Source organism: Symphalangus syndactylus, chromosome 17 (assembly GCF_028878055.3).
Source record: "Symphalangus syndactylus isolate Jambi chromosome 17, NHGRI_mSymSyn1-v2.1_pri, whole genome shotgun sequence".
Lineage (NCBI taxonomy): Eukaryota > Metazoa > Chordata > Mammalia > Primates > Hylobatidae > Symphalangus > Symphalangus syndactylus.
The window spans coordinates 56,224,751-56,238,204 of record NC_072439.2 but is presented as its reverse complement, the minus strand read 5'-3'; the positions used below and the strand labels follow the sequence as shown (position 1 = coordinate 56,238,204).

The window sequence follows — 13,454 nt, the reverse complement described above, 5'->3', positions numbered from 1 at the left end:
CTTTGACAATTTGCTTTTAGAAGTAACAGAAGTCTTAGTTCTGATGATGCTGGTTTCTTTCAGAGACAGGATGCGTTTTCTTCTTCCAGGACTTTAATACTACTAAAAACCCAGAAAGCAAAGCTTTAAATCTTTCAGATTCATACTCCCACATGAGAATAAGCCCTTTAGGGACCAAATCCACGAGAAGTGTTATTAATGGTACTAAACACTGACCTGGATTATTTTTTAGCACTGCAAGTCCACCAAGTAGCTCTGCCTCTCTGGTGCTTGCCAAAGCCTAGGAAGAATGCAGCAGTGATTTGGGATAGGGGATGGAGCAAAGAGGAGGATGCATCCTGCTACTTCCAGGGATGGTATTCCTTATCTCTTTCTTCTTCCATCACTAGCTTGAGTGAAAATCCAGGAAAGAAGGCTTTGATTGGTGTATTCTAAGATAGAGGTAGCTGATTGCTGTTTCCTATCACATAGCTAGCTGTATCTTAGCTGCAAGAGATCCTGGAAACTCTAAGCCTCAAACATCTTAAGGTTTTATAGAAGGTGTTATAGGCAGAAATCTAAGATGTCCCCCAATCTCCCTCCCTGATACTACATCCATAATTCTTTTATATTGCATGGCAAAGGAATTTAGCAGATGTAATTAAGGTCCCAAATCATTTGATTGATTTTGAGTTAGTCATAAGGGACTTATCTCATGAGCCTAACCTAATTAATTATGTAAGTTATTTAAAAGCAGAGTTTTCTCCCACTGGTAGCCTAAGAGGGAGTCAAACAGATTCCAAGTGAGAAAAGGAGTTAACATGCCATTGCTGCCTTGAAGATGGAAGGAGCCTGTGGCGAGGATATGAAGGGCCTCTAGAAGCTGTGAGCAGCCCCTAGCTCACAGCCAGCAAGCAAACAAGGACCTCAGCTCAGCAACAGCAAGGACGTGAATCCTGCCAATAACAGAAATGAGCTTTAAAGAAGACAGACACCAAGCTCCAGGTAAGAAAGCAGCCAGCCAACACTTAACAGCCTTGTGAAACTCTAAGCAGAGAACCCACCCATGCTATTCTAGACTTCTGACTACAGAACTATGAGATAATAAATGGGTAGTTTTATGCCACTAAGTGTGTGGCAATTTGTTATGCAGCAATAAAAAACTAATGTCAAGTCATTTTTTGACTTCTACCAAGGTTCACAAGGTGGCAAAATTTCACAAACACAAAGGTTCAGATACAAGGTGACCAAATGAATGGTAGGATATGCTCCAGGGGATAAGGGAACCGTGCACTATGTAAGATAAGCGATTTAGTCCTGCAGGTTTATGCCAACTACGAGAAGAAACAGCACAACCCATCTCCTAAAAATATTCTAGTCTTCTAGGGCAGCTGATACCAGCATGTACCCAAAGAGAAAAGATTAGTCCCCTGAAATGTTAGCTACAGATGATACCTTTTAAATAGAGCTCTGATTTGGCCAAAAATCCAGGAAACTGTATACTTGACTGAAAACAACCTAGAGTAAAATAAATCACACCAGCACAAAAGAACAAGTATCTACAAAATCTTTATAAATTCACATATTTTTCTGAAAGTATACAAGCAGTCTCAACTTACTGAGACAAAAATGAACATTTTTGTTCTTTAGTAATGAAGTCAATGTACAACTCAGAGCAGGTGTTCATAGAAACAACTAGGTTTGAAAAAACTGTGTTAAGACAATTCACAGTTGAAATCAAACACTGTGAATGTGTTAAATACTTGCCATATAACAACACTTTAATACACAGCATTGATCCTGCTAAATAAGGCTATGATTCATAAGATGCACGTATTTCCAAAGCTGTTTAACATTCTTATAAATTAATTCACAGGATTCAAATAGTTGCTTTTTAGCTTCAACTGGGTATTAGCAAAAATAATACAAAATGATCCCTGTGCAAGCACAAATTTACCTTCCTTCCTAAATAAAACATGACAGATTATATTACAACTTGTTAGCCTCTCCTTTAAAAAGTCTGTGACACTCTTAAAGAGGCGACGGAATTCTTGTTTTACAAACCCCAACACATCTTTCACTGTGGACCATTGCTATTACTTCATTAACACAGTTGCTCAGATCTCAAGGTACTCACGGTCTGAAATATATTTTACAATTAGAATGTATGCACAGGTCAAAAAGAGCAATCCAAGGGTTAGAAGTCCCCAGTGCCCCACAATGGCTCATTGCCGAGGTGACGGTGCAGGCTGTGTGAGCCAGGCACACTTACCCCTCCACTGGGCTTCTGTAGCTTTACAATTTGGATAACTAGTTAGCGGACAGTAGTTGGGACATGTCACATATAGATTTGAGTCCTCCAATAATGTATACTTTGCCAGGTTTTATCCCTTTGTTAAAGAAAATAGAACAGAGAGGGAATATAGCTGCCAGTAAAAATCATTTCCCCCCTCTTAATCTCCCATCCTTCATCATCTCCATGAAACTATTTATTAAAATAACCTTTCTCTTTCTGTGCACTAGTGGAAAAAGTAGAGTTCTACAGAAACTCACAGGTAAGAGGGACTCTGAATACAGCAAGTTAAAGCTTTTAGTGCAAACAGAATGAATTCCCACTAAGGTCAAAACATTTCAATTGGGTACCATGCTGACTTCTTGATATCTTTTAAGGCCTGATTTTCCCTTCCTTGAGATTACTGTAGTGTGTTCCAGCTAATTTCTATTTGGAAACGAGTTGGAACAGCTGAAAACTAGGTATTATTGAAGGCAAAGCAGCCTCACGTCAGTTTTTTATCAGCTCATTTGGGAAGATTTTTTTTTTTTTAATTAGAAAGTCGGCTGGGCACGGTGGCTCATGCCTGTAATCCCAGCACTTGGGGAGACTGAGGAGGGTGGATCACTTGAGGGCAGGAGTTAAGAGACCATCCTGGCCAACATGGTGAAACCCTGTCTCTACTAAAAATACAAAAAGTAGCTGGGCGTGGTGGCATACTCTTACAATCCCAGCTACTTGGGAGGCTGAGGCAGGAGAATCACCTGAACCCAGGAAGCAGAGGTTGCAGTGGGCCAAGATCACACCACTATACTCTAGCCTGGGTGACAGAGGTGGGGGAAAAAAGTAGGACCCCTGTCCTACATTCAGGATTTTCTCACATATGTGAAACCATTTAAATTCTACGTTGTTAAAGGTAGCTTAGGTTAATTAGTCTGTACTTACTTAAGACCAATATGGGGTAAGATGGATTTTTTTAAAAAATCCTAAAGTAAGGCTTTCTACTTTCCTTCTAATGAGGAAAAAGGTGACGACAAAAATTCAAGTGTCAATGTCCCTTTCCTGGGAAGAGGTTTAGAAAAACAACAGCTCACCTTCTGAGCTCTACCAGTTTCTTTTGAAGTTAACAAAGCATTAGAATCAAATGTAAAAAAAGAAAAAAAAAGGCAGGGAAATATTTACAAAACTGGACATTCTTTACAGATATAAAATCTTGCTAATACTTGGAGAACCATACAACGATGTTTAAAGAGAGATAGTAACCTTAGTAAAGCAAGGATAGAGAAAACCAGGATATAATATGTGTTTTTTATTGCCAGAACATGGTGAAACTAGGAGGAGCGGAGATGACCTGATCCCTGAAAGTGAACTGCTCAGCTATTCTGTGTACCTCAGGAGGTCTGCAAGTGTGTGGTTAGGTAAAAACTGAACTGTGCAAACTCACCGTATCCAAGTTCTCATGAAGAGCAGAACCACCTGGCAAGCTTAAAGGCAAGTGTTTTCGTTCTTTTAATTGAATAGGCTGTGATAAAATTAACAATAAAACTAGCCCAGAACCAACCAGCCCAGTAAGTGTCATGCAAATCTTGCAGTAACAAAAGACCATCTGAGAGACTACACGTTGGTCTCCAGTCCTAGCAAGCGTCCCATTCTCTCCACATTCTTATCAATTGTAGCTTGACATGTTATCTCCTTGGCACATTCCATAGGAAACCAGCCTCTTTCTCCATCTCGCAGTCGTTCTCCCTCATACCAGCCTGTGAAAAAGAACAGAGTCCACATCAAACGACAAGTATTTGGAGTGTGCCAGGCTCCAAGGATATGAAAAAGCTGAGAGGCAGCATCCCTCCCCAGGCTAGGTGCTACGGTGAGAAGAGAAAGTGGGACAGGGAAAGGTTTTGAGGGGGAATGAATGACATGGCAGGGAAAGAACATGAGCAGAGGCCCTGAAGTGAGAAGGCTGAGAGTATCTGAACCTGGGCTGAGCTGGGAAAGGAGATGCTTTGGGTAAGGATAGCAGGAAGAACGGTATTTTTGAAAGGACAAATATTTAGAGATAAGAACTAGGTCACTGGGGGACTGGGGAAAAAAAACTTAATGGTTTCCTTTTGAATAACAAACCATATGACTGCATCTGCATTCAAAACCAAATCAGATAAATCGTGGAGTGTAGATAGATGAGAGGCAGGTGCACATGAGAAAGCTGAAGGGAAAGCACATAAAGAGGCAAACGTTTCAAAGTCCCCAAAACACTTCTCCAAGTCATCTTTAGGCCTCTGGGAAGCCAGTGATTTAGGGAATAAAGTCTTGGGGAAGAGAAAAGGAGTAAGAACAGAGAAGCAGCAAAATTAGCCTTAGAGATGAGAAGACAGTACATATATGTGATCTCAAACATTAACATGTCAAGATTTGGAATATGGGCAATAATGACAAAATGACAGTCCTCGGGTCTATAGCACTCTGCATCCTGGACCACGAGTGTCCCGTAAGAACACTCCCACTCACCATCGCTGACACGTTGATAGATGAGGACGACGTCAGCCACCTGCAGGGACAGTTCATCTGGCTGCTTAGCAGTAAATGACCTAACGATTTCCACCTGGGTCAGTGCTGAGGCCGAAAGAGGACATACTAAGTTTCCAGTAGCAGAGAAAAAACATGTGCAATCCAATAATGTACACTTATACTCATTTTTCTCTGCAATTCAGGGCCAGCATTGAGAGAAACAAGTTGGGCTTCTAACAAAAAGCAGAACATCTTTTCTAGCAACTCCTTTGCTTTGCTATAAGCTTTAGAATTTTAGAAGCTCAGATTTGAGAGGCCTTTTATGATGCATGAATCCCCTCAATAACAGGTTGATCAGGAGTCATTAGTCATGTCACAAAATGGAACAGAAAACAGCCACTGTGCATTAGGGAAACTGAGACATGAAAGAGTTGCTGATGTGCCAAGGCCATGCAAAATCTGCAACAGACACAGTTCTCCTGGCTCTCATCAGAGTGTCTCCCCATCCCAACAGCAGCACATGAAAGTTACCAAAAAAAGTTTAGAAATAAAATGAGCTCCAACCAAAAGCTGAGAAGTCATGTTAGACCTCCTCAGAAATGCTGACATGTGGCCGGGCCCTGTGGCTCACGCCTGTAATCCCAGCACTTTGGGAGGCCGAGGCGGGCAGATCACGAGGTCAAGAGATTGAGACCATCCTGGCTAACACGGTGAAACCCTGTCTCTACTAAAAATACAAAAAATTAGCCAGGCATGGTGGCGGGCGCCTGTAGTCCCAGCTACTCGGGAGGCTGAGGCAGGAGAATGGCGTGAACCCGGGAGGCGGAGCTTGCAGTGAGCTGAGATAGCGCCACTGCACTCCAGCCTGGGTGACAGAGCAAGACTCCGTCTCAAAAAAAAAAAAAAAAAAAAAAAAAAAAATGCTGACATGTGACTTCTTAATTTGCTTTTTAATCGAAAGCTTGATTTCCAGGAACTTTCAAACCAGTCATTTTGGCTTTTAATCTAAGCTTAAAGCTATAATTTTTGAGTGTTCCAGGATAACAGTGTTTTGTTCTAATTCTTTGGATTTGACCTTGCAACTGTAATAATCTAAGGAACCACAGCATCAAAGTTAGGAAGCTAATAGGCATACAACACCTCCCTTCACTGCGCCAGTTTCTAATTCTCTAGAATAATGAAACACACTTTCTTAGAAGGTCAAAAAGAATTCTTAAGTAATTTTCTTTTAGATTAAAAATACTTTTCAGCTTAAATCCAGTCAGTATGGAGAAGGTTTAAACATGATCAACTATTGTCCACTGATAATAGCTAAACATTTAAGAGTTTTACAATTCAAATAGGGCTTTTAACGTAGATTATTTAACTTAATCTTCACAATAACCCCATGTTGTATATAATGGTGTAACTGACTTGCAGATGGTTAAACAGGCTCTGTAATGCTAAGCAATGATTTGCCATGTTTACACAACAAAGAAATGCACCTTGGATTTGAATTCAGACCCCCTGACTTCCAAAGCAAGGATCATACATTTCTGGTGTAAAGCAGAAGGAAGCCCTGGAGGAAACTTAGGCAAGTATTGTGGTGATGTAACTCGTTAGTAACCCGGCGTCCAGCAGGGGGCAGAGCCCATCCATGTTCCCAAGTGGGCTTCCCCTTGAGAGAACTTACAGGTTCGGTCTGCAGGCGGCTTCCCGCTGCTGTGTCCCAGGGCAGTTATCCAGCGGGCTCGCTCGCTGCTAAAACAGAGGACAGATCCAACTGAGAGATTCAAGGTGTAAAAACACAGAATGGAGTGTGTTCTAGGCAGCCAGTGCAAAGGCATTCCCAGAAAACAAGAGGTTCTCCAGAGAGGTACGGTAAAACAGGGTGAGAGTAGTTTAAAAGTGATAAGCTGGAAAGTCTAAAATAAGCAGGAGACTAGTCATTATTGTCAAAAGAGTCTGAGTGAACTTGGCTCATTATTGATTAAAAGGAACTTCTCATATGACAGTTTAAAAGTTAATAAGGAGCTGATTACACGAACACATGATAACCCCAAAAGGTATTTAGCATACCCATAATTTGATGTCTAACACTTCAAAAGCAGTTTTTTCATTTTTTAAAAATCCTACTAATTTCTCTGCTTCTTCCCCACTTCCCTTCCCACACACTCAAACCTTTCAGAAAACTTGAGAAACCTGACATATTTAGTTATCTCATCCCTCATACAACTAATTTTGCCAAATATGAGTCTTACTGAAATAGAAATTCTTCGGCCACTTTTATACTGTTCCCAAATGCTTAAAATGGTTTAATGAGCACAGGAAAAATGACCAATACTTATAATATTAAGCTATAATTACATAAAAATAATTATTCAACTAAAGGATCAAAAGTTTCAGATAAGCACTTTTCTACATAATGCAGTCACCCTGGTTTTTTATTTTGAGCATCAGGTATTAAAATTACAATTAATTAAATACTGCCCCTGCCACACACATACTTTTAACTCTCTTACATATTTATTAAACACATGCTACATGTCAGACACTGCACTCAACATCCACTATTCCATGTAATCCTCCCAAAAGCCCATCTGAAGGATGCTAAGATCGGACAGAAGTTAAGAGGCAAGCAACTCAAACCGAAGTCAGTTTCTACTGTGCCACTCTACATTCTTAAGAAAAAATGCCTTCATGACCAACACCTGGGGAAAAAAACTCTTCTCTCATAGCAACCTGAATCTACAGACGCTTGTCGCTGTCACCCCACCTTCATCCCCACATGCATCCTTCCAACCCAGGCAGAGAGAACGACTTACCGCATCGGAACATAGCACCCTTGCCCCAGCCCTTCCTATTCCTTCCCTGTTTTTACCTAGATAAGCCCACTCATTATTGCCATTAAAATTTCTTAACATACATAAACTGAGTTAATCATAAGCATGTACAGCTCTGTGTTTACTTACCAAGACATAGATGCGCCAGGCATTTCCATTCTGACCCTTTCCAATCAGTAAACTCTGTCCAAAGGTAACTGCTCTTCTGTTTTCCATTACCATGGAATTTCTATTCCATCTTACCATGCTTTTGTATTTTTTGCAAATGAAATCCTTTAGTATGTATGCTTTTGTATTTGGCTTCTTTTGCTCAACATATATCCACTCAATGCTGAAAACAGAAGGCTCACTTCCTCCAGCGGAGGCTCCTCTGATAGTCTGATAGTCCTGATAGTCCTGTTTCCAGGGCACCCCCCTGCACAATTCTATTATACTGCTGGTCAACAGTAAGCCTCATAAAAGCAGGCAGCTTATCCATTTGGTTCACTGCATTATCTCTACAACACTGCCCAACACATAACAGGGGCTCAGTATACATCTGCTAATGAATGAATTATATAACTCATCACATATTGAGCCCAATCACTTACTGACTCATCTGCTTTTCTTACCAGGCTATAAACTCCAGAATGGCAGGAATTGGGCCTTGTTCTAAATAATATTCTGAAGCACGTATATGTCAGGTATGGTACTAAACAATTGCAAGTATCATCTAATTTTTACAACAATCTTGAAAATATTACCAAAATTATTTCTATTTTTTTCAGAGGACAAAGCAAGTTGGTATGTTAAGCACCCAACCCAGGCAGTCTGAAATCAAAGAGGTGGTGTTATGCAGCAGGTGTTTACAAAATAATGATGGAAGGCAGGAATGGTGGAAACTGTGCTATCTTGAAAGACAGGCATTTTCAAAGATTAAGATGAGGCTGGGCCTTGGTCAAGATGGTGTCTCAAGTAGTAATATGCACAATTTATATAGAAGCCAAGGCTCCTGTCTTGCTTTTAAAACCTCTCTCTCTCTCTCTAATACAGGACAAAGGGCTTTACAATAGTTCTATAAGAAATAAGCAAAGCACAACTCCATGTAAAATAATTCCCAGGCAAATGCTTATATCTTTGCTATCATGTCCTTATTGGGAATAAGATCTATTTTTTACACAGGCTCAAGTGGAATTTGCAAAGTACAAAGCCAATCGAAAACAAAATACCTCAAGAATGGAAGAGTTGCTCACCAAGAGAAATCTAAAATGATCCATTTGTGTCTCTCTATGCCATACTGAAACAAATTATACGTAGCCTATACTGCTGTCTTCTGGAGCAATGTAGAGCAACTTGGAGCCAGTGAGGCAGATCTTCCTGTACACAGACACCATCTCTGGCACTCAGTGGCCAGTATCAGCAGTGGCTTTGCCCTGCAGCCAGTTTCCAGAAGTCCAGATGAAATCTTTCACTTCTGTGGCATGCTGCCTAGATGCTAATAGCATCTCTTAGACACAGCTGCCTCTCACAGGGACTCCAGAGGATAGAACAAGACACTCCTTGTTGCTATCACTAAAAGGAGCGGCTTTTTGAAACTTTCAATTGAGTCAATTGAGTGACTCCCACCCCGCTCTTAGATGCTGTCAAATCCACAGGACTTCCCCTGGGGCTTTCAAGAGCCTGCCAAGAGGCCGGGTGGGGCAGCTCACACTTGAAATCCCAGCACTTTGGGAGGCCGAGGCAGGGATCACCTGAGGTCGGGAGTTCGAGACCAGCCTGACCAACATGGAGAAACCCCATCTCTGCTAAAAATACAAAATTAGCTGGGCGTGGTGGTGCACGCCTGTAATCCCAGCTACTCAGGAGGCTGAGGCAGGAGAATTGCTTGAACCTGGGAGGCGGAGGTTACGGTGAGCCGAGAGTACGCCATTGCACTCCAGCCTGGGCGACAAGAGCAAAACTCCATCTCAAAAAAAAAAAAAAAGAGCCTGCTAAGGAGCTCCTCCAGCTATGAAGCAGAAAGCACTACATCTCTAAGGCAGGAACTAAGTTGTAAGATGGATTCTAGGGACAGGAAAAACCAGGGCATAGACTTACCCACGATTAAATTTAGACATGAAGTCTAGGGCTCACTCACAGACATCTATTTTCTCCAGGGACATATCGATATAAAACAATTGAGATGAATTCGCAATCTACCACACAGCCAGTTCATGGACTTTTCCCTTTGCCCAAAGTGACAAGAGTAAGCAATGCTGCACTAAAGTCCATCTGCGGCATATCAACTTTCAAGACTCGCCTTACCACTCCTTCCTCCACCCACATTCACTTTGCACACGCCCTGGGCTAGCTTGGGGGTGCAGAGCAAGTACACCGGAGTCCCTTGCTTTTCACTGCCCTCAGTATGAGGGAACACACAGAGCAGAAAACACACAAAATCCAATACAGCATGCAGTGTGCTGAAATGGAACACTCTAACAAAACATTTGACCTACGTAGAGAAAGAAGACTAAATTGAAATGAGACTCTTAACTTAAATATCTATAAATATAGTCTTTTCATAACCCTTAAGTTCTCCATGCATGGCATGAAATGATGTTTCTACAGTTTCCTATTAGCTGTGGTAGCACCTTGTCCTGTCTCTCATATAATTCATTATGCACAGTAGGTTTAAACTTAATTGCACGAAGGTCAAAGATACAGCAAAGTCTCACTTCTTATGGAATACCAGGCATCAGCTACAAAACACAGATACATACTGAGAAAGTAGGAAGTAGGCTTTGAAATCACAGAGGCAGGGCTGCAGGTGAGGCTGCACAGAGCAGAACATTGGCTGAGGACTCCATCACCAACAGGGTTTTCCTGATTTCTCAATAGAAAAAAAGAGCCCTTCGTTGCTCTTTAATCTTCCTTTTATCCCTCCCAAAATGGCATTTGACCAGTTACCTTTTGTGTTTCTTCTTACAGCCTACACATTTACCTGTGGTTCCTTTTGAATTTTCTATATCCATGGACTTTGAAACAAGTCCTTCGAACCTTTGTAAAGAACAGGATTGTGAAGACAGTTGTTTTTGTTCATTCCCTCACACACTCAATTCAACTAGATTAGTTCAGAAAACTGATCCATGAAAGAAAGCCCATAGCGTGAAAAAAAGTCATTAAAAATGCTGAGACCAGGCCTTAAAAAACTAGATATCAGTTCAATTTGCCAAATTTTAAAAAATCTAACTGAAGCAAAATAATATCCCTAGCCCACTAAGAGTTCTAAAATTTAGATTTTTGTCACATGCTATATAGTTAAATCAATTATTTCTTGTTTATCATATTACATTAGCTCAGACCTAAAAAATCTGGTCCAGAATCCTTCAGTTAACCTGAAGCGGGTCAATGATGTTTCCTTGCTGATAGAAGACCTCCCGTCCTATTGGGGTTCGTGATGAGGACCCCATAAGATCAGATCCTTTGACAGGCACTAGATAAATGTAAGATTATGACTGGACTTAGAATTTAGATTTAACAAGGAAAAAAATGCTATACCCCGCAATAAATGTTTCCACGTATACTGTCTTTATGTTGTGATTTTTCTAAAAGGATGAAGTATATGACTATGTCAGAGATACTATTTACAATTTTATTCCATTCCATGTACTTCCTGTTGTTAATTAAATCATTAACAGAAGCAGGAAAAGCTCAAAGACTCCCTACAAACAATGCCCCTTTATCAGGAGGCCCAGGAATTGGTGTCTGGATGGTTGACAGCACCAACCACATTCATTATGCTTCTAGAGCGCTCTGTGAGGGAGAAGTTTTGAAAAGGATATTTGATTATGGGCTAAGGTCATCATATCCTATAACTGACACATAATGAGTGAGGAGAGTTTATGTTCATCACTGAACACGTCCTAGATGTTTCATGACGGTATACACTACACCCAAATGACATCTAAATTTTACTGCAAATGCAGGAAGCCAAGGACTCCACTTGCCACAGCCTGTTGTGTGTGCCAGCTGCAGCTGTCTGTGCTTCATTTTAATGAAGGCAGACAAAGGGGGCTCTCTGGCTCCCACATTCCTCTTGAAAGGCCCGGAGGGAAAAAAGAATGATAGTGGTAAAACGTTCTTCCTTTGTCCTTCTATAAAGGGTAGGCTTTTGTATTTTTCGCAGACTATTGTCTCATTAACAATACCATGACTTAGGGCCTGTCATGGACAAACAGATACAACACAGTATACATGACTTCCACGTACATCCTTAAAAAACATTTGACTGAATCCATAATAGCAAAAAATTGAAAAACAAGCAAAATTTGGGAAAAACTTGCTCCAGCAGTAACAAAAAGGGCAGTAAATAGAGACAGATAGGAAGCAGTTTTTCTCCACACCTGGTTACTCTTCTACCTTGTCTTGGATAGAGAAAAGCTAGTTATAATAATCATGGGTCAATCCCAAAAATATTTATTGGGAACCTACTCGCTATGTACAAAGCAAGGAAAGGGCAAAACTAGAGCTGAGCTTAGGGATTAGTGATAAAACTACTGTATTGATGGGAGAGGAGAATCGCTAGGAGGCCATTGGGGTAGTTCAAAAGCCATGTGGTTGACCTAGGAAGGAGGCAGTGCAATGGAAAGATGAAATAGACTTTTACACAGGAAGAACTGGCAAGTGATGGATCTGTTCTGACACAGAAGCATCAAAAACAGCACCAAGTCTCCAGACTGGATAACGCAAAACAGTGTCATGGTACCATTTACAGAAATGTGTGCGTCAGGAAAAGCCATGGGCAGTGTTGATGTTTGGTTTTGGACAGCCTGCATTTCTGAAGAGACAGAGAAGAGGAATGGTCATAGGTGTGAGAGGCAAACAGCACAGATAAGAGGCTGAGAAAAACAATCTCAAAAAAAGGGTTAGCATGAAAGAGCTGGATGGTCAATAAAACTAAATGACACTAGAGGTAAAGAAAGAGGAAGACTGGACTGCTGGGTGTGAAACTAGGAAGCCTGTTAATCTGATGGAGAGGCCTCAACAGGGTGCCAGAGGAAGAAGCCACGCCAAGGTTGATTAAGAAACAACTCAACTAGCTAACAACTCACTGCACTTACCCCTACCTTGATTAAGAAACAACTCAAGCTAGCAGCTCATGTCAAAAATCTAAATATCATCGATTCCTCTCTTCCACTTACTGCCACCTCAACTCATCCAATCCATTGGTTGGTCCTGTTGTTTTTGTTTCCAAAATATAACATTTCTGTCTCCTCATATATCATGGTCCAAGCCAACATCGGGACTCCCCTTGACTACTCCAACAGGATTAGGGTTAGGGTTCTCATTGTTTGCCCCACTGAAACTTCTGTCCCCAGGGCCCCTGTTGTTCCTGGAACTTCCTGCTATGGCTTATGTGGTTCTAAATCAGTGTTTCTTGAGATATCTCTGGTAGAGAACCAGTCTCCACCCCTTGAATCCACTGCAGACCAAATGTTTTTAGAAATACAATAAAAATAAATTAATTGTTAAAATCATCACAAGTTTTGATGCCTCAGAAATGCCAAACTGCTTCCTACATACCAGGCTGGTAACTACTTGAGGACTGATGGCCCACAGACAGCACTGGGGTAGCTCTGCTCTTAGACAAACTGGCCTTTGTTGCCCATTGACTGCCACCCTCTCCCTGGTTTATTCTGCTCCAGCCACATTCTCCATGTTCAAGCCAAGTTTGAGAACACTAAACTCGTTTCCTTAGAGGTTTTGCACTTGCTGTTCCCTTTGGCTGAAACATTCTGATTGCATTTTCCTAAGGGTTGACTCCTCCCTTTCACTCAAGGCTCAAATATCACCTCTTAAGAGAGGTCTTTCTGCACCACCTAAGTTAGAGTACATATCCTCACCACCCCTCAATTAGC

The 13,454-nt window shown here is 41.2% G+C and overlaps 1 protein-coding gene and 1 long non-coding RNA gene across 3 annotated transcripts in view; one reads left to right on the top strand and one right to left on the bottom strand.

Moving 5' to 3' along the window:
- Positions 1-1,530: 1,530 nt before the first annotated feature.
- The window catches only part of ARHGEF26 (Rho guanine nucleotide exchange factor 26), a 142,003-nt gene continuing 130,079 nt past the window's right edge, over positions 1,531-13,454 (bottom strand). For both annotated transcript variants that reach the window (XM_063620266.1, XM_063620265.1), the window contains exons 13-15: positions 6,429-6,496; positions 4,757-4,861; positions 1,531-4,008 (exon numbers count right to left, since the gene is read on the bottom strand). In XM_063620266.1, coding sequence (XP_063476336.1) covers positions 3,866-4,008; positions 4,757-4,861; positions 6,429-6,496 — 316 coding nt within the window. In that variant the 3' untranslated portion in view covers positions 1,531-3,865. The remainder of the gene's footprint in view (positions 4,009-4,756; positions 4,862-6,428; positions 6,497-13,454) is intronic.
- LOC134732896 (uncharacterized) lies at positions 8,193-13,073 on the top strand. Its single transcript, XR_010116462.1, has 2 exons — positions 8,193-8,261; positions 8,346-13,073. It is a non-coding gene; the product is annotated as an uncharacterized lncRNA (long non-coding RNA).